The sequence below is a fragment of the Vitis vinifera genome, chromosome 12 (assembly GCF_030704535.1).
Source record: "Vitis vinifera cultivar Pinot Noir 40024 chromosome 12, ASM3070453v1".
NCBI classification, from domain to species: domain Eukaryota; kingdom Viridiplantae; phylum Streptophyta; class Magnoliopsida; order Vitales; family Vitaceae; genus Vitis; species Vitis vinifera.
Genome location: NC_081816.1, coordinates 3,872,696 through 3,897,875, shown reverse-complemented (window position 1 = coordinate 3,897,875; position 25,180 = coordinate 3,872,696). Strand labels below are relative to the sequence as shown.

At 31.0% G+C, this 25,180-nt stretch overlaps 3 protein-coding genes across 4 annotated transcripts; 1 reads left to right on the top strand and 2 right to left on the bottom strand.

Moving 5' to 3' along the window:
- Window positions 1-292: 292 nt before the first annotated feature.
- On the bottom strand, window positions 293-1,368 carry LOC100243744 (protein E6). The gene has a single exon (XM_002275144.5). The coding sequence runs from the start codon at window positions 1,296-1,298 to the stop codon at window positions 450-452; it is 849 nt and encodes a 282-aa protein (XP_002275180.1). The 5' UTR covers window positions 1,299-1,368; the 3' UTR covers window positions 293-449.
- Window positions 1,369-3,756: 2,388 nt separating this feature from the next.
- On the top strand, window positions 3,757-5,591 carry LOC100266060 (probable caffeoyl-CoA O-methyltransferase At4g26220). 2 transcript variants are annotated; one of them, XM_010658704.3, is made up of 5 exons: window positions 3,757-3,907; window positions 4,064-4,143; window positions 4,262-4,349; window positions 4,491-4,622; window positions 5,228-5,591. In XM_010658704.3, exons 1-5 carry the CDS (start codon window positions 3,824-3,826, stop codon window positions 5,516-5,518), a joined length of 675 nt encoding a protein of 224 aa, XP_010657006.1. In that variant the 5' UTR covers window positions 3,757-3,823; the 3' UTR covers window positions 5,519-5,591. The 2 variants fall into 2 exon arrangements, with proteins under 2 accessions (XP_010657006.1, XP_002275207.1); XM_002275171.4 differs by having other exon boundaries at window positions 4,262-4,406.
- Window positions 5,592-10,572: 4,981 nt separating this feature from the next.
- On the bottom strand, window positions 10,573-13,900 carry LOC100260852 (transcription activator GLK1). Its single transcript, XM_002275194.5, has 6 exons — window positions 13,138-13,900; window positions 12,732-12,872; window positions 11,760-12,113; window positions 11,600-11,656; window positions 11,336-11,461; window positions 10,573-11,035 (listed from the first exon to the last, which is right to left on the bottom strand). Exons 1-6 carry the CDS (start codon window positions 13,606-13,608, stop codon window positions 10,886-10,888), a joined length of 1,299 nt encoding a protein of 432 aa, XP_002275230.1. The 5' UTR covers window positions 13,609-13,900; the 3' UTR covers window positions 10,573-10,885.
- Window positions 13,901-25,180: the final 11,280 nt, after the last annotated feature.

Below are 25,180 nucleotides of genomic sequence, written 5' to 3'. Positions count from 1 at the left end.
AGCCATGAGGTTCACGGGCCCTTGTTCATGGCCCAATTAAATGGATCCAAGCCCAAAATATCCTGAAGGTGTGGTTCATCATTGATTAAGGATCAATGACACACTGCAAATCTTTTGGGATTTTCACCAGGTCTACCTTCTTCCTTGGGATCAAAGCAAAAGCTAAGCTAATCATCATACCACTTTAATAATAATAATAATAATAATAATAATAATTTGTTTAATTACTTTGCAAAAACCCAAAAAAGAAAAAAGAAAACCCATATGAGTTTCTGGACTCCAAATGCAGAACTTGAGATTTATAGTCCTTTCTTCATTTGCAAGCCATAAAACATGTGCAAACAGAAATAAAAGCTATTGAAAACACACATATAAATCCACCATAATTTAGTCTTAAGACTCTGTCATTCTCCCTCTATCAACTTCTTTAATTAATCATGGACAAATGCTTATGGGACGTACTCCTCTTGACCTTGTTGGTACTCCTCCTGCTGCCTCTGATACTCCTCCATGGAGTTGAACTCATTGGAGTTCTCTGTGTTCGAATAATAAAATTCATTGGAAGTACTTCCCTTCTCCGTATTGTAGCCATCGACATAGTGATTCTCATTATTGAGGTCGTGATAGTATTTCCCATTTTCCAAAAACCTCGTATCACTCATCCCTTGTTTCTCTGTTGAGTACCCATTGTTGTAGCTGGAGCTTGTGGAGTAGCCATTGTTGTGGCTGGAGCTTGTGGAGTAGCCATTGTTGTGGCTGGAGCTTGTGGAGTAGCCATTGTTTCTGTAGCTTGAGGAATAGCCATTTTTGTTTGAGTTGGGGGAGTATGTATCAGGTTTGTAGGAGTACTTACCATTCTCCAAAAACCTTGTGTCGCTCATCCCTTGTTGCTCAGTCGTGTGGCCATTGTTTTTGTAGTATTCAGTGGAGTATCTATTGTTGTTGTTGGAGTAGCTAGTTTCCGCCAACTCCTTGTAGCTCTCATCGGTTAGCTCCTCCGGTACAACTTCATTCTCACTGACAGTGGCTGGGGAGAATTCATTCGAACCACGGCCATAAAGGCCGTAGCCATCTAGGGTATCAGATTGGAACAGTTCAGATGCAGGTCCAGGTGCGGGTGCGGGTGTAGGGGCATATACTGGAGCTTCCGGATATTCAGAACCAGGCTCTTTAGCAGCTTCCGTAGGGCTGCTGTAGTGTGTGACCTTGCTGAAGAATTTGCTCTCTCTAGCTTGAATCTGGGGGGAGGAAAAGAGCACCAGAATGAAGAGAAAAGAGAGTACTGCAGAGGGAGCCATTGGAGGCAGAAAAAAAAAGGTAGGAAGAAAACACTAGGGTTGAATTGTTTTGAGTGGGGGTAAGTGAGATTATATAGGGACCCTTTTTCAGAAAATTTGCGGGCAATTATGCGTGGATTGAGGAGATGGGTGAGGTGTGGGGTATGGAAATAATGGCTTCTAGTGCACGCTGCATGTGCACTCTTTGAGAATGTCTCACTGCACACACCTAATCTTTAACTACAAAAACACAATGAGTCTTAGTCAAAAGATTGGCCTTTTCCTTTTTCCCTTCTCCGCCCTACCATCCTGCCATATGGAGGTGCCGGTGTAAAATTAAGGAGCAGGCCCTACCAAAAGATACTGCAGTTTGTGTCAGTTGCAAACCCTATCCCATTCCCATCCCATTCCAACTTTTTGGTCTTAGAACTAACCCTTCTCCTTCATCCAATCCCATTTCATAAAATACATGAATAATTAGCATTTCAACTAAGTCTTTATGTTTTTGTCCCTACCCATGTGCAAAAGCAACCATTAGTATAGGGTGATAAATGACCAAAAATATGGCCCTTGAACTGGGGGATTTGATTTAGCACTGTCATGGGCATGCTACAATGATCTTTGATCATCAATCAAGCAGGAGAAAAAGAGAGAGATTGGAATTCTTCCAAGTATAGAAATGGGGAATACACATGGTGGTATGATTCTTATGTTAATGTTTTTTTTTTTTTTCTGACTATTTCTTGCCAAACAAACAGAAGATGGGTAATTCTAAAGACAGTGAAGAATGATTCCTTGTTGGTTCGATAATTCATTTATGGCAATTGGAATCAATCCACCCAGAGACCCCAAACTACCATGTTGGGTTCGGACCACAAGAGCAGTGCATGCATACTCATGTTTTTGTTATCGTAAATGGAAGTTTTAATATAGCGTATAGGGTTTGAAACTTTGGTTTATAAGTGAGTTAATTTCAACCCTTGATTTCCTCTCAATCAATCTTGGAGGAATATTTGGGCATATGGCATGATTATCGGATTAAAGTTAGGTAGGGAAAAAAAGAAGTTAAAGAAAGAACAATGCAGTGCTTTCACATGTTTGACTTTAGATTGAAGAAAGAATGATAAAGTCAGCAGACACATTAGGTCCATGTTGTATGGGTCAAGAGGTGGGCCAGGCATGTAGACTTGTATTGGATATTAAATGTGGATGGGCCCTTAACAATGACGAGCCCATAATATGGGCTTGACACTTTTTCTTTTTCACATCATAGGGCTTCTATAGTGGGAAGAACTGTCGTGCCTAATTGGGCCGGGCCGAGTCCCATTTGCGGTTGAAATTGAAATAGCAGGTGCTTGCTTTTCTAGGATATTGTTTCCTAAGTTCTCGGAAGACATTTAAACACGTATACCATGCAACGGTACGCAACATGAAAGCTAGAAATACAAAAGAAGTCCAGAAATGTTAGATGTGATTGAGATTTTTATACACAACAGATATTCAATGATGTTTTGAAAGCTTTAAACATTTATTTTTTTTTTGTACTGAATTCGTATTTTCAAAAGTTGAATTCGTTTTTTATATTGAACTCGTCTTTTTAAAAGACGATTTCATTTTTTTTACTGAATTCGTTTTTTGAAAAGATAAGTTCTATTTTACCTTAAAACATTTTATCCTAAACTCGTTTTTTCAAAAGACGAGTTCACTTTTTTTACATTGAACTCGTCTTTTCAAAAAATGAGTTCTACTTGAAATTCAAAAGTGCTGTAATTTTATAATAATTTTTTATATTACGGTTAAAAAAATACACTATTCTTGTTGAAAACTTTATAAATGCACAATATAGTCATAATTCGATTTAGTTTAGATTAGACTCAAATACCCAAACTTTAGTTCTAATTCAATTCAAACTAAGTTCAATTTGAAAAAATTTAACTCAAATCCAACTCAACTAATTATTGAAATCCGTTTAGATGTCTCATCAATTCGAGTTAAGTTTGATGAACTCACTTTGCACTATTAATAAATAACTTGAAACAATACGTTAGACTCCATTCACTTGCAGAACGCTAACATAAGGAAGAGTATAATTAACTCCAAGCCTCTTGCTTTGCTTTTGTTTTTACTTTTTAATGTATTGTCATTGTAACTTAGAGAAAAAGGAGACGTGAATTGGAATCATATTCAATCACTTATCTTTTTTGGGGGCAAGAGAATTTATTCTATTTGTTTGTTCTTCTTCAACCCCACAAAATACTAATATAATGATCTTTGTGTCCCAAAGAATATGATTCTAATTTGGGTGGTGCTCAATCAGAGGAAATATATATTCATTAAATTTCTCCAATTTGTTTTGAGTTTTATAATTGTAAGAGGACTAGAATGCCCTTAACCTCCAAAATATTTTCTTAGAAATGTAAGGGCATTTTGGTGATATCAAAGTGAATGTGCCCTTCTTATATAAAGGATCGAGCAAGATTTTAGAATTGCATTTTCTCGAGAAACAATTAGAGAAAAAGGGCTATTATTTTAAAGCTTTGAAAGAAATGGAGGAAGCTACCAATGGGGAACCAAATGAAGAGTTTTTGAAAATTAAGAAAGGGTTGTTGCAAAGTGACGAGTTACTTCAGGTCTTACTTCTTATATGTTTTTAATATTTCTATTTTTAATTCTTCGAAGAAAAAAACTTTGATAATTAGAGCTATGATTAGCATTAAGATTCATATGATATGTACCGTTGTTAATTAATTATTAATACTCGTTCTTCATATGAATTCATTTGATAGTATATTTTGGAGACTAGTGTGTATCCAAGGGAGCCACAACCTCTCAAAGAAATAAGGGATGCAAGTGCACACCATCAAAAGTAATCAAAATATCAATTTCTTTACTTGTAGTCTCTCCTTATATTTTCTTTTACTTGTAATTTGTTTTGAGTATTCAATAATATATATATATATATATATATATATTTTGCTCTCTAGGAAGATGATGCTGACAACACCTGATGCTGGACAATTAATGGTCTTGCTCTTAAAGCTTATTAATGCAAAGAAGACAATTGAGATTGGAGTATTCACTGGATATTCTCTTCTTCTTACTGCTATTTCAATACCTGATGATGGCAAAGTCTCTCTCTCTCTCTCTCCCTCCCTCTCTTTGTCTCAAGTGTTATATATTTGTATTTGAGTATTAAGTTATTTTGTCTTGCAGATAATAGCCATTGATATAGATCGAGAGGCATTTGAACTAGGGTTTCCCATTATCGAAAAGGCTGGTGTGCAACATAAAATCGACTTTATCGAGGCTCCTGGTCTTGAAGTGCTTGATAGACTCTTAGAAGATGTAAAATCACTCTCTTTTTTCTCATACAAACATCTGCATGCATGCCAACAAATGGTACAACAATTTTGATTCTTAAAGTCTTTTAACAGGCAACTAGGATAAGGAATAACTTCTAAATTTTAAATCGATCATCTACTCTTACTAAGAGTATATTAGAAAGTGATTTTAGAAAACATTTATAACATTTTTAACACTTAAATGATAATTTTTTAAAAATATTAGAAATATTAAAAACGTTTCTTAGAATTACTGCTAAATGAATTCTAAGAGTTCGGATGTTTGGTAGTGATATTAATAAATATTTTTAATCTTTTTAACACTTGAAAACTTTTATCTTTTAAGTATTACAATAAATAAAACCATTTTTTAAAATTAATGCCAAACAAGTTCTAAATCATTGAAATTTTATTCATAATATATCATTTAATGGTCCTTATATTTCCAACATGAAGTTGTCTAGGCAAGTCTTTCTTTCTCCCATGGGCACAAAAGTCATGTATGCATGATCATCAATAAAAGTTATTTTTTCTTGAAGTGATTTGAATACTAGCAATTTTCATGGGAGGTCAAGTTACAATTTTCTAGCGCTTTCATGTTCATTTCAGCCCAATAATGAAGACTCGTTCGATTATGTTTTTGTGGATGCGGACAAGGATAACTATATAAACTACCACGAGAAGTTGATGAAGTTGGTGAAGATTGGTGGATTAATTCTATATGATAATACACTTTGGTTCGGAACAGTAGCCTTACCAAACTGTTTGGTTCCTGAGAAAATGAAGTATAATAGAGATCATATTATCAAGTTTAACAAGGCCTTGTCAGATGATTCCCGAATACAAATATCACAAGTCCCGGTTGGTGATGGACTCACAATATGTCGTCGCCTTTACTAAAACTCATGATTTGTTATGATGTTTATGGTAGAAACACATCTTTGAATAAAGGGGAGAAAGCACTTAACTAGTAGTATTCTCAATGTCTTGTTTGACTATATGAGATAGGAGGATAAAGTCATTGCATATTGCTCTAGATTGATTTGGGCTGATCCATGGCTGGGCCGGATGTGGAAATTTTGTGAAGAGCCTAGGGTCAAACTCTCAATTAGGTTTGTAACCTTTAGGCCCAAAACCTAGAATAATCTCATCATTCATTGGGCTTGGTGATGGGCCCACCAAGCCCAATTCCAATTTGTACCAAATATATCTGGATATTTCGGTCATCTTGCTAACGGTTTTTAAATATATTTTAAAATTAATTTTTATATCTAATATCTTATTTTTAATCTTTCTATATGCTTGTATAATTATTTTTTAAAATAATTAAAAAAATAAAAATAATATAAAACTATTAAAGATGTTATCTAAAAATAGTATATTTTTTGTTATTAAAAATAAAACATAGAAAATAATTTTTTATATTGTTTTAAAGAATATAAAACCGTTATCGAAAACAATTATTAAATGTATCTTTACTTTTTTTTTTTAAAATAATTTAATTGCTAATTTAAAATAGATTTTCTCATTTTTGTAATAAAAATTTGTTGTGTGATTGTTTTAATGCTTGAGATAAAATATTTCTATTAAATTTAAAAGTAATTTTGACACTCTAAAAATATTAATTTAATAAAAATTCAAAATACATCCTTTAAAAATTATGTTTTATTTTCAAATAATATTTATATTATTTTATTAGTTCCACCGATATATAACATAAATAAAACGATGTTTTATTTTCAAAACTAAAAATAATTATACTGTATTGGGTATATTAAAAAATTAGAAAATTTAATTAAAAAAGGAATATATTTATTTTTAATATTATTTCAATTTTCTATTTTTAGGTATGACTGTACCAGAGACAATCATCGTTCTTTTCTTTTTTAAAAAAGAAAACCTAAAGTCAATATCGGCGTAGATATATTTTTATTTTTATTTTATTTATTTATTTATTTTTTGTGGTTGATGGGTTAGTTGGTGATCTAGGTGGATTGACTGTCGATTTCAAAATGGGCTGCTGCGGTCACGTTACGATGACCAGTGGGCCTCCACGTCATCTTCGATGCCTTCCACCTTGGCTTTTGCGCTGTTCCCACTTACATTGGACCCCACATGTACGGCCATCTTGTGGTTATCGAAATTTCTTTTCAAAATTGAAAATTTTCTCGTGATTCGTGATCTTCTATGAATTGACTTCGGCCCCACACCCCAATCACCTTTTTTCTCCAGTGCCATCTGATTGACACGTGTTGTTGTCGCGTGGTCCACGCATGGCTGCCAGGATTCGTTGCAGGTGAATTTTGTCTCCTTCACAGGGGGCCTCTAACTTTTTTTTTTAATAATAAAAACTAAAAAATAATTTGATTTCTTTTTGCATGTTCTCTCTCTACTTTTTTTTTTTTTCCATAAAAACTAAAAGAAAAGTTTGATTTCTTTTGCATGTTGATTTGTATATTTATAGATTTTTCATTAAAAATGTCAGTTTTACTCTCATAACAACTTTTTAAAATTATTCATAATTAGTGATAATGCTAAAGTAATGAAGTTTGATATGATTTGAGAATATGACACGAACCTAACCCAATATACTTTTCATGAGTTTGATTTGAGTATAAATGAGTTTAGATTTCATTTAATAATTTTATTATTTACTTAATTATATTTTTAAATTATTTAACCTATTTGACTAATTTTAAATTTGTTTTTAAGTAAATAAGTTAATTGAGTTATAAATATATTTGGATGAGATATTAATTATATAGATATATTTAAAATCTAACTCAGCCTAATTATTAAATTGGAGGATTAATTTAGTTATTAAATGGATTAAATAAATTACACCAAGTGTTATCTGTTTAATAATTACTTAGTATTTGGATTTATGTTTTTGACATGATTATTATTTGCGGTGGGTTTAGGTTGAACTATGTAGTAGAACAAATAGGCTTTAACATGACACAAACACGACTCACCAACACGAATTGCCACCCTTAGATGATGCAACACATCGTGTTTTAATATTTTTCCTTAAATATACTTAAGTTATAAGCACTTTGTTTTATAATTGTTTTTTAAAGCAGTCTTCTATTATCTAGAAAAAAAAGACATTTAATAATAAAAAATTATTTTTTGTTCTTAAAAATAGAAAATAGAGAATTTGCAGATAATATATTTTAATTGTTTTGTATTATTTTCATTTATTTTTTAAAGATTGTTTTAAAAATAATTATGCATGTAAAATGATTAAAAATAAAATACTAAAAAACATATTTAAAAATATTAAAAATATGTTAAAAACATTTTACATTTTTAAACAAACTTTTTTATTTTATTTTAAACATTGTTCTAAAAGCTGTTTTTCAAAATTATTTCGGAAAACAATTACTAAACAGGCCTAAGATTGCTCCATATTTGATAAATGAGTAAGACATGGTTTGAAATGCCTTTTTGTTTTTGGTTTTAATCAATAAATAAAATTGGAATTAAAAGTTACAAATTTTAAGAGATAATATCTGTATTATAAAGTTTTATTAAATATAGAAGATTTATATAAATATATAAATTAAATAGAGAGACTATAAGAACCAAGGTTTTTTAACTTTCAAATTAAACTTTTTCCTAAGCCAAAAGTTTTCTTCTAACAAAACTAATTAAATCAGTATAAAAACTTTTATTCAACTTTTTAGTTTTTTAAAAATCAATCCCACATGGTGAAGAGTTGACATATATAACTTTTATTTTATATATATATATAAATAAAATGTATGATAGGTGAATACCAGAGTCATTGAAATGACACGATGAAAATCAATTGGTGTTCATTTAATTAACTCATTAATCCCGGTTTTAAGAACAACATTATTGCAATATCCAAACATAATCTACCCATATGAAATAAAAAATAATATTTTATATACATCTATAAATAAAATGTTTGATATGTGAATATCTGCAACCATTGAAATGACACGAGATAAGATGAAAATTAATTGATGTTCATTTAATTGACTCATTCCCGGGTTTAAGAGCGGCATTATTGTAATATCTAAACATAATCCACCCATATGAAATAAAAAATAATATCTTATATATAAATGAATTAGGGGATGCGGGGGTCGGTATTGTTGTGGATAAGACACATGGGCAATTTGATTAGAGTCCCTCTCACATTACAAATCTCATAAAGATGATAGGCATGTAGCAAGAAGTCACCAGTTTAAGCAAACAGTGATAAGTTTTGAAAATGATCCAGACAATATTGGAGGAGAGGGACCAACATGTTCATAATTACTATGAATGGATGAGGGACCAACACATAGACAAATGCCAACGATATGCCGAAAATCCTAGTCACGAGTTCCTACCTAAGCTTATCGAATAAATAATTGCCAACTTGAATAACATCGAAAAACATGTAAGACATGTTTGCCATAAAATGAACTGTGCCTGTGCATGCATCCACATGAGTTTACCCATCAATAAAGGTAATTATTATTGTTATTTTGAAATTTAAGTAGATTTGAAATGTTTTATCGCCATAATTAAGCTTTATTTTCAAATTTTTAATTGTGCAAATATTTTTGTGTGGATTTTTGGGTTGTGTTTGGAAAAATATTAAGGAAAGTGATTTTTTTTTTCATATTTGGTTATATTTTAAAAAATACAAAAAAATTAGTTAAAAACTAATACATTTTCAAATTATTTTTATTTATATCAAATAAGTAGAATTAGTATATAAAATAATTTATTACACTTTAAATTTAAATTTTTAATTATTTATTTATTTTATTTTATTTTTCATATTTTTCCTCAAAATTTTTGGGAACTAAGTATAATATTTTAAGGGGGTGTTTGATACACAAGAATAGGGAATGAAAATCAATATTTTATTTTCATTCTTATTTTTTGGTGAATGAAAATGAATTTAGTGATTCAATTTTTAGTATTTAGATGAACCTAAAAATTTAAGATTGAAATGATTATTTGTTTCCATTTTAATGTTTGATATTAACAGGAATAAGAATGAAAAATAAATAAATGGACAACAATACCCTTATACATAGTTTAAAACATTTTTTTATTTTCATTTTAAAAGTTTTTTTTGGTTATTAAATAATAAGACTAAAAAAAATAGTCTTATTATGAAATGAAGAGGCATCAGGGTTTGATGAATGAAATCCAATGGTAAAATAACAATTTTAGATTATTTCATATTTTCTTATGCGATGAATGAATCAGAATACCACTTATTTGTGATGAATAGAAATCCTACTTATAAGTGTAATTTGGTTTCTATCATAATCATTTTTTATTTTATTCCTACCTTTATAAAAAAAAATGAATCAGAATTCCACTTATTTGCAATGAATAGAAATCCTACTTATAAGTGTAATTTGGTTTCTATCATAATCATTTTTTTATTTATTCCTACCTTTATAAAATTTATCCGAACATGGAACGAGGAAGAGAACAATTACGATGTCTATTATCACTCTTCATTTCTATGTACCAAACAGCCCTTTAAGGTTTTAGCTTAAGGTGGCTTTATGTACATTATTGGTTTATTACTGCTATTAAGCACTTGTTTTCAATCTAGTAATTTTTAGGCTTTCAAGACTTTCAACCTCATTAGCCACTTACATCCCATATTTAATGAGGGAGTATGCATCATTGTCTCTTTATGGTGTAACCATTTAAGCATGCATGTAAAGTGAAAAATCGAAAAATGGATCCAAGCCAACAAAAACCGATCATATCTATTTCGATTTTCTTGTCTAGCAGTAAATCAATATATGATGAGTTTGTTTATTTATGTCTTTTAATGGAATTTATATTTTCTTTATTATCTAATTTTATGCAGAAAGATTTATCCTTCATTGGCTTCATGATCTGTAGAAATCAGATTGAGTGTAACAAGATTTTGTCCTGGTATCAGGCCAAAGAAAGAAGCATTGTCCTCAGAATTTTTGTACTCATATTTGTAGAAACCATTACAAAAATTATTGGTTTTGATATTTATCCAAGGATCACCCATGGCCAAGCTACAAATGAAAGCTGCTCTCAGGCTCATGCATGTAGGCAAGAAGTACTAGTACTTGGGTTTGGGTAAGAACAACAAAAAAAAGGGCCAGAAAAAAAAGAAAGAGATCGAAGAAGAAAGGTTTTCTCAGATTAGATGTGTACAACTAAGTGCAGGAATGTCGTCGAATTTTGGGTTTTTGTCTTCGTCTTGGAGATGCCATTAATCAATTGCATGAAATTTTTTCAAGCACAAGTAGGTGGTATTTTGGGAACCCCTTGACGCTGCAGTTCCACCATCACACCATCAAGAGAAGGAGGTTTTAGGCCAAGAGGAAGAGGCTGCCATGGCTTTGATAAAGCATCTCCAATGGCTGCATCTATGGTCTCTTTGGACTGCAATATATACCAAAAAACAGAAAAAAAAAAAAGGATTAATATCTCTATTCACAAGCATGCTGACCCTTTAAGATGGAGAGAGAGCCATGCAATCTCCATTAATGGAGGATATATAGTTTCAATTTATGCTGTAGAAACCATATTTGCATGCTCTTTTATAAGAGGATTTGATCTTTTGAGAGCTCAAACTTTTACTAACAAGGCTTAAGGCAATAGACCACGGAATGGTCACGAATTATAGTGTGATACTTTAGCTAGACAATGAGTAAAGATGAGAAATAAAGAGAGGGTGCTCACGGGATGAAAATCGAAGAGAGGAAAGGGGCCCGAATGTCGAGCCGGGACGCCAATGCCTGGATGATTATGATCTACTTTGTACATGGGATGGGGTGGGATGCCTGTGACAGGTGGAGTTGCAAACCTCTGCATGAATGAATTTCGATAAAGTGAGCGGAAACCAAAACCTTCTATATAAACATATAGCTACAGAGATTCTGATTATCCAAAACCTGAAAATACATCCTATAGAAAAGACCAAAATAGTAAGGACGGAATGGTTACCGCCGCTGCCAGAGGTTGTGGAAAGCAAGGTGTCCCTTGGGTTAGTCCATTTGGAACCTATGCCAAAGGGAAAATGCCAATTTAGACTATAATTTATTGAGTGAGAGAGAAAGAAGGAGAAAGAGAGAGAGAGAGAGAGAGAGAGAGAGAGAGAGCTTACGCGTTGGTGGTGAGGATGCCAATAAGGGTCCGGTGAAGGTGAAGGAGGTGTAGCAGATGGTGGCCATGTAGGTGGTGGCGGCGGCGGTGGAGATGGTGAATGGGGGAGATGTTTAGGCCACATATGCATTGCTGACTGGTCAACTGTGGGATGACCCCAAACATGTAAAGGTCTGAAGGGGTGGTGGTGCATTGGTGTTATATGAGGGAAGCCCATGGTAGGTGGAATCCAACCTCCCATCTCTCTCTTGTGTCCTCCTCCTCCGGCTGCTACTCCATACATTTGCCGTTTCTGGCTCCAGCTCGCCGCCTCAGCTTCCCGAGCCAGCAAATGCTTCCTATGGGACCGATATTTCTGCACACATCCACAAATTCTCCATCTTCAAAACTCCAATCCTTCTATGATTTTCTTCATCTTTCTTTCTTTCTAATTTACTTCAACTCAGATTCTTCCTTTTTGTTCGTGAGAAAAACAAAGAAACGGAATGGCCTTTGACTAAACTCAAGTGTTGAACTGAAGGGTTGATTGAAGGTTAGGTTAAGTCCCAATGAGGACAGAAAAAAACTTGGAAGCCTAACGATTTTTGGTTGTCTTGATGTGTATGAATTTCAAATTTAGTACTCTAACTCTAATCCAATAGGTTACTTCTATGCATGTTAATCATCTACACTAAGATTCAAAATGTTCTTTCCCTATTTTCCTCCTTTGCCTTCAACCCCACTCTAAACCCATAACTTAATGCTAACAAACTTTTCCATGAATTTGAAAGAAATTAAACCATCATCTCTCTCAAGCCCTAGTGGGTTCTTTCGTGTTTCAGGTAACCCTTTTCTCTCAACAACCCAAGAAATCATACATAAAATTGAAAAGAAAGATCTACTGGCAACAAAAATTCTACAGAAACCAAACAAATCCATGACTTTGTACAGAATAACAGGAATGGTAGAATTAGGAAGAGATGTGATTTCATACTTGAAGGTGGCTAGCAATGTTGTGGCGAGTGAGACAATCGATTCCCATAATCTCTAAAATCCTTGAAGGCACTGCTTTATCCACACCTAGCTGCTCCACTGCCTGCACAAACCTCCTATGCAGCTCTGGGGTCCAATCCACCTACACACAGTTCAAAAAATTCTCTCCTTCAAAATCAGGACATAGAAATAAATAACACAACAGAAAAGTTCAGAGACTCTCTCTCCCTCCCATTCATCATAAAATTTTCTCTTAGTGCCAGTTTCAGAGATTATTCAGAAACACCCATGATTTTCGTGATCCATTTACGCCCCACGAAGTGTGTGAAAACTGAGAAGTTCATAAATATGAGAGAGATGGGCTTGAAAGCTTGGCTGAGATTAAGTTGAACCCTATTTCTAATTACCTTCACTTTTCTCTTCCCTTGAGGATTCTTTGATTGTGCTGATGATTTTCGGCCTTTTTCAACTTCTTTCGGAGATGCGTTTGTTGCAACAGATTCACTTCTCTTGCTCACAATCTCTTCTCCTCGACTCGAGCTCGACCCGTACCCCAACCCAGAACCCGACCCCGTATCTGAAACTTTGTCTTCCTCCTCTTTCTTTGGATTATCCTCTACCTTTTTCTCGGTTACCGATGTGTTGACGTCGGATTCTTCTCCGGCGCTAACGGAAAATTCAGCGAGAATTTCTGGGTCCATCTCCAAGTCCGGCAATATCTCTCCGTCGTGTATGCCGATGAAAAGATCGTCGAAATCGATACATTCGAGCAAGTTCCCTTCATAGAAGTCCGGGAAGTCATCGGCTCCGATCGAGAAACTCTCCATCTCTCCCTCTCTCTCATCGTTGGTGCTCCTCAAAGGCGACACAGCAAGCATTACAAATCCCCGAAGTGGGAAAAAAAATCAAAAATCGAACTTGCCCACTACGCAGACAAACTCTCGCAGTGCAATCACGTACTACTGCATGCAACCCACCACCAAAATATGACTGAAAGAGTACTGGAAAAGGGGATTTTTCCGGCGAAATTGAGTGAGGACTGGAGGGAGAGACAATCGATGTTTTTGTGTCAATGGGTTTGTTTGGGTGTAGTCCTTTTTTTTTGCCACAGTGTGAAGTAGAGTGTGGAGAGAGATTGGATCTCCACCACAACATCTCTGAGATTTGTTTTTTATGCATTTTGTTTGGGCTTGGTATATATCGTTTGTGACTCAACATTTTGGGTTTGTGGATGGTCTTTTTTTGAGGGTTTCAGAAAATCTGAAATGTGCTCGTGACCTTTATTTAATCTCCCCCTCGAGTTTTTTTTCATATATAGAAGAAAGTAAGTGACCCAAAAGGAGGTGTCAGACCACATTGGATCTCTGATATCTCCTCTCCTCTGCAAAGCAAATATATAGAAAATTAATATCATGTGGTGCTTGTATTTTGTCTAATAATATAACATAGATACTCTTGCTACAAGAGTATTTTTAGAACATACTTTCAATATAAAACTTCCAAAAATCAATTATTATATTTTTTAGATAAATATTTGATTGACAATTGTTTCAAAAATATTTTTGAATGAATCACTTCGATTAACTGTTAAATTTGGTACAGATGAGGAGTATTCACTGTTATGAGGTTCATCAAATGGGGTTTCTCTTTTGCCTAAATGCTATGTTTACTTCTTGGAAAGTGTAAAGAAAAAAAAAATTTTAAAAATGATTTTCTTACTGTTGGATTCACAATAAAAAATACAAAAAAATAAAATAAATATAATTAAAAAATTTCAAAAACTTATATATATATTTAAATTATTTAATTTTTATATAATAGAAGGAAATACATCAAATGAGTTCGAAAAAATATATAAAAATAATTTATTAAAGTTAAACTTTTTTTTTTTCTTCATTTTTTTTTCTTTCTATTTTTTTCATTTTATTTTCTTCTCTCACATTTTACTTCAAATCTTTCCGTAACCAAACATAGATTTTATAACTTCGAAAAGAATCAAAATAGTTTTTCCATATTCCAAACAATAGGACTTGGAGTTTTGACTTACATGCCTTTTTTTTTACTTCAAATTTAGGGTTACAAATAGTGTGGAAAGGCAAAAAAGTATAACAAAACCCGAGAAGCTTGGTGTCAAAAAGTAAAGTTTAGGAAACCTTGCGATAAATGGAAATAAAGAAAAAATAGGGGTGGAATTACCTATTTTTACTGTAAAGTATTTGATTTTATATTTGAAAAATATTTTTTTAATGCTATAAAAAAAACCCTTAATTATGCCATTCTAATTTTATTATCATTATTTACCAAAATGCAAAAAAGAAAAAAAGAAAAAGCACTACCAAAAAATATGGGAGATGTAGTTTTAGATTTCCTTAATTGAAGGATGGTTATAACATATGGGTTAATTTCATGAGATTTTAACTAAATATAACTGACTCCCCGGTTCGTTTGAAATTTTATCAAACATATCTCTTACTCTTTTCATTCGTTATTTTTGAATTAAGTTATTAAGTAAATTAAGAAATTTGATAAAATAATTTAATATCATAACTTAAAGATAAAACCGACTTTAAATATTAAGATTCGTTGATATTAGTAGATTACTTTTATATGAATAGAAAAAGTCAAATATTTGACTTTTTCTATTCAGCCAAAAAAACAAATACCATAATTTTAATCTCAATTTTTTTTAAATCTATTAACCCACATCTCATGAAAATATATAACAACTATGACTTCACATTTATCACTCATTTTTCATAAAAAATAAATATTAGTTAAAAGTTTTAATAATAAATATTAATTATAATTAATGAAGATAAATATGTCAATTTAATAACTTAAAATAAATTTTAAGTTAATGTTATTTAACAATCTTAATAAGTAAAGTAGAAAATAAATAATAAATTTTAAGTTAATAATTTAAAAATAATTTAACTTAAAGTCAATTTAAGTTATTAAATAATTCATTTTTTTTCACTCAAAATAAAAAAAGTATTTAATAAAATTTCAAACAAAAGACATCGATTGTATTCAAAAAGCCTCGAAAGAGGTTAATGAAATAAACTCTAATAATAAAATTATTATTATTATTATTATTATATTTTTACATAAACAAAAATAGAGCTTGCCACGATAATCAAAGTTGATTAAAATACCTTCATTTTATTCGGTAAAAAGCATATGCTTGGTATGTACTTTGGAATATACTTTACTACATAGAGTTTATAATAAGCATGAATATTGGTGATGGAACATTCAAAATTCCTTCTAAATGGTTTAAAGTATTTCTATATTTAAAAAAATAAGAAATATAAAATTTAAATAATTTAATAAAATAGGCAAATTTTAAATAATATATATTTAAAATAAATCATTTTATTTTGTAAAAAAAATATATAGAATTGAAATTTGGCATTAATTTCATTTGAATTCCAAGTCTACTTGTACTCCCAAGACTTTCCTATTGCTATCATCTTCTTAAATCTTAACAAGATTCGTAATTATCTTCTTCTTCATTTTCCACTTTTCCAGCCTTTAATGAAAAAGATGAGTCCCACTTCCTTAAAAGATAATCTGATGGGACTAATTTTGTTTAAAATCCAAAAAAAAAAAATCTAAAAAATCATATACTTTTAAAAATCAGGTTTTAATTATTAATTTTTTTCTTATACAGAAGAACCCTAAAATGGTATTTAACAATTTTTTTTTTCAATTTTTATGAATATTAAATATTTTTAATAGTTTAAGAAATTCAAAAATTAAAAAAAAATTATATAGAAAAATAATTAGGCCGCCGGATGTTCAACAGTGCCATGTGCCATGAAAGTTACACCTATCCACAATTATTCTTACCCTACGACTGCGATTGACTGTAACATTTTTCTGTGGTAAAGTTAGTCTACAACCACATTTTATTGTGCTATCGAACCCACCAATTATGAAGCACTACTGTTAAGTCATTTTAAAATTGGGTATGGGTAGTAATGGAAAAGTGAAAGTCGGAAGTCGTAAGTTTTTGAATTGAAAGAAATTGATGAAGGGTCAGGATCAGTCTTTAGATTTACAAGTTGGGGTACATCTTTTTCTAAGGGCCGGGTTATTAATGTCTTTTTCCTTATAATGGTGGATCAATCCCTTTCTGCTTACCTGGCATTTCCAACACCTTGGAAAATAATAAAATAAAAAGATTAAGGTTGAATTTTTAAAAAGACTTAATTTATTATTATGTAACAGTTGAATGACACTTAGACTTTTGATTTTAGAATTAAACTTGATTAAATTAATGATATAATAAATATTGAAAAATGTCGTTGTTTTGAAAAACATCCTACCAAAGTTATAATAATATATTGACAAAAATGTCCTCCATCCATGTCTCTTTCTTCGGCAGCTTCTTTTAATGAAAAGGGGACTCATCCACTATAGTGACCTTATTCCTATCCCACATATATTGTTATTATTATTTTTAAATTAATATTATTTATCCACAAAGGTAGCTCTTATGTTGCATTCTACTTTAAAAATTCATTTGGGTTTAATACTAAATGTTCAAAATTCATATTAATCTATCATTTGAAAAACTAATTGATGTTTTGCAATAACCCACACTCAACTCTCGTGTTGATATTATTCGCTTTGAATCTAAAGAAGTTCTTACGGTTTTAAAATATGTCCGTATAGTTGAGGGATATGAATTTTTTCTAGTATCCTATAGAGAATATTACAAAAACCCTCCCTATGTTCTGTAAAATTACGTGACCAAACAGATATATACCTCATCATGAGACCAAATTAACCCACACTGGGTCAGAGATCGACTCTGATACCATTCTACAATCCATTCTCGAGCTTAAAAACAACACAACATTTACTGTTGGACACTTCTAAACTATTTTTAATTATATTATTATTTAAAATGACCCATTTATAGGTTTTTGGCTCACTTATAATTCACTTGAACAACAATTCATATGCCAAATATTAATTCTCATGTATTTTGATGCATTCTTGGGTAACATATCTATATTTTTGTTCACAATCTTCAATAAAATTTAAAATAGTTGTAGTACAAAACTTAGCAAAGGGTCTCTTAAATGTACTTAATTCTTTAATATCATAATAAAAAAGGGTCTCTTATTTGTAAAATATATTATAAAAGGATTGAATGGGTTAACCAAAAATTAGTTCACAAGTGTAAAAGTTATAATTTGGAATATTGTATTTAGCCTAATTTTTTAGTTTACCAACTCATACATGCAATCCTAATTAGAAGGAATAAAAATAATGTTAAAAAAAATCATATCTAAATCCCTTTTCTAAATATTTATCAAATTAATAACTTTTTATCACATGATTGATAATTATTTTTTAAAACAATTCTGAAAAATAATTTTTTGTAGTGGTTTTTTAAAACTATTCTTTAATTTTTATAGAACAAAAGTTTATTTGGAAATCTAAAATATTTTTAATAGTTTTAAAAATAATTTTTATATTTAGTATTTTATTTTTAATTATTTTATGTGTTTGTATAATTATTTCTTAAAATAGTCCTTAAAAAATGAGTGAAATTAAATGTTTTTTTTTCCCCAAAATGGGCCCTATCTCACGGCCCAACGTTGAATGCCCACCACTGTTCACAAAATGAGCCACTTGATTTAAGATACATGGGAAGAGGTTTATAAATGCAACTCATTTTTCCACTCATTTCCGATGTGAGAATCAGTGTACCATCAGGAAGCCTTGAACTAGGTACTGCACGCTAACATTGAGATTTTTTATAAGAGTACGATAGTTTTAAAAAATAATTTCTAAATTATCATAATAGGAAAAATAATTTTAAATCTATCGTAGTTTTATCCAGATAAAAAAAATAATAATTTGTAAGTGAAAAAATGTTTCTTCAAAAGATGATTTATGAACTCGAAAAATTGTTTATTAAAGAGATGATTTTCAAAAAAATAAAAAATAAAAAATTTAAGAAGTGAGAAATCGTCTCTTCAAAAGACGATTTCAAAAAAAAAAAAAAAAAAAAAATCAAGTGAAAAATTACCTCTTAAAGAGACAATTTTCACATAAAATATATATATACGTCTCATAAGGTTTGTCAATCTGCTATTAGGCTCTAGATTAAAACCCTAAAATGAGTTCAATTTTCAGAACTATGTTTAAGAGATCCAGTGATTCTCAAGATACTCCTGGATGACTTTGAGCTATTCAATAGTTATTTTGATATCCCCAGAGAACTTTCAGCTTTTTCCCATTTACTATTCTTTTTCAACAAATTTGGCCTTACTTGGATAGTCCAGTGAGACTATATTATCATTACAGATGAATGCCAAAAAAGGGGGACAAAACACTGTTTGCTTTTTGACTAACTGTCATGAATAGTAATCTCGTGCATGAATAGTGAATAATGAATAGTAAATTTCACTTTTCCACCTAATTCCAGCGAAAAACCCACATTCAGCTGAGAAGACTACTGACAGGTTGCTTTAAACTATGTAGTCACATGCTTGCTACTTTTGATGCTGAAACTGTAAAGCTGTAAAATATTCTTGATGGTATAAAGACATAAGGCTGATGATTACTTAGATCTTCTTATTGGAGGAAGGATTCCTTCACAGTTGTCACAATTGTTTGGAAGATAACTTGTTGAATAATCAGATTCTGTATAAGAATTTTCTTGGGAGAAACTTGAGCTTCCTTCTTCAAGGATTTTTTTGAAATCTTGAAAGGTCTTAGCTGCTGTGAGCATGACTTGTACCTGTTGCTTTTTGAGAAGAAATTGCAACATATCATCACTAGCTGAGACTTGTGTGGGGTTCTTGAGGAAATACCTGCATCAATAGATGCATCATTTTTTAGGGCGTCCCACCATTTATATATATATACTAACTTAAAAAAAAATTGTGTATTTATAAAAGATCCCCCAGTATAAGTATTTAAAATATCAATATTGATTATTGACACAAATAGTGGGAAAACAAAGTTGCGTTGCCGCGGGGGCATCTCGAGGATTTATAGTAAGGTCATGGGGACGCGCCCATCGTACAAATACCCAAGATGATATTTCGTGTAGTCAAATCAAGACCGTTTATATATTAATCCAAGTAACGATAAGATGTACTTGTTTTGACGCACAGTTGACGGCCTCCATTGACTAGGAGTATGATTACATCACGCACAATATGATTGGACCATCATCTCCCGTTTTGGCCAAACTTCATTGGATCCCACAACTTATTATTTTATTTATTTATTTGTTATTTTAAGGTACATTACAAAATGAAAACTTGAAAAACTACTAAGAAACTATTTTTAAAAAATAGTTTTGAAGGCCAATCTTTTTAAATTGTTATATGATCTTTTATATAATAAATGTTTTTTTGAGGAATCTAAAATATTCCTAACTTATTTTTAATATTTTTAAATATGTTTTAAAAATAATTTTTATATCAATTAATTTATTTTTAATTATTTTTATAATTATTTTTCAAAACAACCCTAAAATATAAATGAAAATAATGTAAAATAATTTTAAAATATTTTCTTAAAACATTTAATTTTTACTTTTAAAAATAAGAAATATAAAATAATTTTTGATTGTAAAATATTTTTTTCTTCATCAGAAAACTGTGTTTGAATATAATTACAAAATAGACCCTATCTTTTTATTGATTGATATAATTATTGTTAATTTTACAAATATTTAAAAATATTTTTGGAGCAAAATTGACATATGCAAAAGAAAATTGAAAAATCAGTTTTTTAAAAAACTTTATTGTTAAAATGTTATTTATTGTACTTTTATTTTCAAACTTCATTTTTAATTAAAATTCTAATTGTTATTTTTAAATATAATCTTATTTTTATTTTTATTTTTAAAATTTAATGATAGAATTTAAATAATCAAAACATCATGAGAATCATCATTCAATCTTAGTAAAGAAGATTGATTGAAGCATGTAAGGCCTTTAGGAAGTGAGGCAACTTCTTCTTAGTGAGGGACTAGAACTAGAGATCCCATCAATCATCTTATGGACTTCCACTAGTCGATGGCCTTGGTCCAAGACGAGATCTTAATGTGTCTAGTGTTTCCAACAAGTGTGTAGGGGCCAACACTAGCGTGGTTCCACAACTTGTGGAGTGGTTCCATAGCCTATTTCCTTGATTTGTGCACAATGTTTGCCTCCTAATGTGTGTGTTCCTCTCACCAAATGAGGGACATAGATTCATTGTTCAATATTAACATAGTCTCTCATTATTATTATTTTTTCTAGATTTTATGTCAAAATAAAATTTTAATTATTTAATTATATATTAGAAATCAAAAAAATAAACCCACGTGAAGCCCAAAGTCTAAATAACTTCAAATACACTAAGGAGTAAGAATAGAATAAAAAAAATGACCCCACATGAAGCCTCAAAGTTCAGACAACTTCAAATACACTAAGGAATAAGAATAGAATCAGGAAAATGATCCCACATGAAGCCCCAAAGTTTAGACAACTTCAAATACACTAAGGAGTAAAACTGGAATTGAGAAGATGATCTAATCTTGAATGGTATTTATAGAACAAACATTGCCAATTTACATTTAAAATTTGAATATTTGTCACACCTTTGAAGCACTATAAGTCTAATTGCATATATTGTAAAACACCTTATCAAATTAACCATATGAAAATGCCAACTTTTAATACTAAGAATGTTTTCATTATAAATACTACAATTTACCACCTACAACAATTCATTAATGAACTTAATTATGCGTATAGGAGAAACCAAAGCATTAAGCTTACTTTCCGAGAAAATTTATAAAAATATAATTGTGTGTAAATAAGAAACTCACATAATCGTTTTATATCAATCTTTGTCTATGAAATAAATGTGTACATATAATAATAAAACTTGATTTATTTATATATTAAAAAAATAAATTGTAATTATTTTTATAATTCATTTTAAATAGAATTTATTAACTATTATCATTTTTAAAAATATTACTATTTATTTTTAACAAAAATATGATTTAGAATTTTATTAAGATATTAATATTCATATTTTATAACTTCTATTAAATTATCATTATTATTCCTTTAAAAAATTCCATTATTTGTGTTTTTATCACCGGTTTTACTATTTATGGAATTTGTCACTATATTACTAATTTAAAAATTATTATACATTCATTTTGTTTTTGTTTCTTATCATTTAATTTATTTTGAATTAAATTAAAATTTTTATTGTCAATTCATTTGTTTTATCAAATAATATGATTTTTAATATTTATTTAAAAATTTGACAGTTTGATAAAAGTTTTATGAAAGGTAAAAAATAAATAAAGAAATGGAAAAGAAAAGAAATAAAAATTATATATTTATTAAAAGAGAGGATTTATAAGAAAGGATGGTCTTTGTTTAAGGGCCATTGGGACTAATTATCATTAAAAGTTGAGAATAGGGTTGGGAAATGTGAAAAGTGATTTAATCATTTTAACTCATTAGGAAAATTTTAGAGTATCGGCTTGATACCTGAAATATTGGTTACTAGATGCTAGTATAAATATATGAGATCAGAGTATAAATAAATAAGATTATTAGATATAAAAAATAAAATAATGACAACAAACTATAAAGTAATAAAGTATAAATTAAGTATAAAATAATAAAATAAAATTATATATGGATTATAATTTTTTCTAAAATGTTGCTTTTAGTTATTAATATTGTTACTTTTAAGTATAAACAATGTTAGTATCTTTAGTGACATGTTTGATGTAGAGGTTGAAGTAATGATGAGTGATAAATAGGCTAATACATCCTTCAATATACGGTGATACTTTTAGTTATTAATATTATTATTTTTAGATAAAAACAATGTTACTATTTTCAATGGCATGTTTGATGTAGATGTAAGCTGAAGTGATAATGTGTGATGTGACGATTGTGTATGTGGGTTCAATCAAGTGTACCTGTCAGCTTGTCTTATATAGGTGACAATCCATCTTTAATTGGTTGAAGGGTAGTTTTGAAAGCATATCCAAAATTTCTGTTTTAACATATTAAAAGAGAATTATTTTCTCAAAAATGCACTTCTCATGAAAATACCTTTTTGATATAGAGATTGAAGTCGTGATGAGTGATAAATAAGTTAGTACATCCTTCTATATATATAGTGATTCTTTTAGTTACTAACATTGTTAGTTTTAGATAAAAATAATATTATTATCTTGAATGACATATTTGACGTAGAGATAGACTGACGTGGTGATAAATGTTTTCAGAATCGAAAAAATTATCGATTCACGGTTCATTAGTCAAACCGGCGGTCAAACTAGTGACGTCATAAATATATATTTTATTATTTTATATATTATAAAAAAATTAAAAATTAATAAATTCTATCTCAATTGTTACTAGATGCAACATCATCCCCAACTTTTTTATGACATGAATCAGTATGTAAATTGTTTCCCACACCAACCAAATGCAACATCATACCTCACTTTTTTATAAGTAATAATCACATCAAGAATTTTATATGAAAAGAATTTAAAAACAACAATGTATTATCTTAAGACTCGATGCCTTTATTTTTATTTTTCTATTTTTTGGAGCTAAGCACCACTGCATCTTAACAGTTTCTCTGGCTGGGATCGAATCCCCATGACCCCCAAGTTTTTCAAGGCATACTCTTCTTGCCCAACTATCCGATACAGTCTCCTTCACTTAAATTCTCTAAGAAACCTCAAACAATCTCCATAATTTTTCAGTTCTATTCAGTTGAAATCGTGGGCTTGTGTTCTTGATGCTATTGAGTCAAACCTTACAGGCAATTAAGCTTTTGGCAATGCCCAGAACTTGCCGGTTCGACTTCAGGATGGGTTCCAGAAAACACACAATAAAGTTTATAACATGAACCTATATGTAAATTAATTCCCCACACGACAATATCTTATACAAGATTCCATTTGAGAAGACACGACGAGGGAAAGGAAAAGACACAATGGGGTTAAATAATAAATAATTAAATAATAATATCATACCATGATTTCCACTTTTCTAGGTTGCAGGCTTGCGGCTACTGCAAGGGAGGTTACAACAGGGGAGTGGGGGCTTACAGCAGGGAAGAAAGAGGGTTACAACAGGGGTTCCTGCGGTAGGGGGTGGCTTGGCGACTTGCAACGGCGTGAAGGGGAAGATGCAACTCAAGCAACAGTAAAAACGACCAGCGGTGGAAGCCTGTCACCATGCGTTGGGGGCGGGCGATAGCTGCAGTTTGGGGAAGGAGGTTTTATATCCTCCAAAACGGCGTCGTTTTGATGCTGAAAAAAAAATTGAATCAAATATGTCGGTTCGGCCGATCCAATCCCAGTTCAATCTGTTTCCAATCTAATTAACCAAACTGGATTAGAACCATGATCGGTCGACGGTCGGATTGGTCGGAACGGCTGGTTTAGTCCAATTTTTAAAACCATGGTGGTGATTGATGATGTGACAATTGCGTACATGAGTCCAATCAAGTAACATTTATCAACTTGCCTTGTATAGGTTGCAACCCACTCGATTGGATGGTGATCTTAGAAACATATATAAAATTTCTATTTTAGTGTATAAAATGAGGATTATTTTCTCAAAATACACTTCCTGTTCAAAGAACTTTTGAATTCTTTCGTATTTTTTTACATAATACATGTTTACATAATTCGCTGTTTCCAATATCTACAAATACGATAACCTAACATCTAGCCCACTTTGTAAGATGCCAAGAAGAGACAAGTGTACTAACCAAAGAGCCTACTTCTTTTAATTGTATTGAATGTCGCTTAGAAATATGCTCATTATAGGGGAAGAAAAAGCACACATTATTTTTTTTCCTAACCGTATAGATATTGTCCGCTTTGGGCCCAAGGGGGTCCTCACGGCTTTAAAACGTGTCTACTTGGTTAAGAGGAGTCTCTACATATATAGCGCCAGAAACTTTCTCTCTTATCCGATGTGGGACATCACAAACACCCTCCCATGCAGACACAACGTCCTCGTTGTGTCCCATGGGATTGCGAGGTCAAACAGACAAACACCTCTTACAGGGTCAAACAAACCCCCTACACCAGGGTCGGGGATCGGCTCTGATACCATTTGTAACGAACTTTTTAACCAAACAAATGCGGATTTTGACCATCTTTTGAATCTTTAGTTCAAAATGACATCTTTCTCTCCCATCAGCATCTTTTATTATTATTATTTTTAATAATTTTTTTGAAAGTTATTTTAAAAAAAAAAATTGAAGATGGAGGTGTGGGTCTGGGTGGGGGGCATCATCAGCAAGGACGGCATGACATCAATGGCTGGCAATGAGTAGCAGCCGGAGTTGGAGGAAAGAAAAAATGGGTATGATGGGTAGGATGGAGAGAGAGAGAAGAGAAATAGGGAAAGAAGGAAACATGTG

Excerpts from the sequence above, each read along its gene's own strand:
- LOC100260852 (XM_002275194.5), bottom strand. The coding sequence starts at position 13,608 with ATGCTTGCTGTGTCGCCTTTGAGGAGCACCAACGATGAGAGAGAGGGA. Across the intron at positions 12,114-12,731 it reads ACATTGCTAGCCACCTTCAA|AAATATCGGTCCCATAGGAA; the intron begins GTATGAAATCAC and ends GGATGTGTGCAG. Across the intron at positions 11,657-11,759 it reads GGCATCCTCACCACCAACGC|GTTCCAAATGGACTAACCCA; the intron begins GTAAGCTCTCTC and ends CCTTTGGCATAG.
- LOC100243744 (XM_002275144.5), bottom strand. The coding sequence starts at position 1,298 with ATGGCTCCCTCTGCAGTACTCTCTTTTCTCTTCATTCTGGTGCTCTTT.
- LOC100266060 (XM_002275171.4), top strand. The coding sequence starts at position 3,824 with ATGGAGGAAGCTACCAATGGGGAACCAAATGAAGAGTTTTTGAAAATT. Across the intron at positions 3,908-4,063 it reads AAAGTGACGAGTTACTTCAG|TATATTTTGGAGACTAGTGT; the intron begins GTCTTACTTCTT and ends TTCATTTGATAG. Across the intron at positions 4,623-5,227 it reads TTGATAGACTCTTAGAAGAT|CCCAATAATGAAGACTCGTT; the intron begins GTAAAATCACTC and ends TGTTCATTTCAG.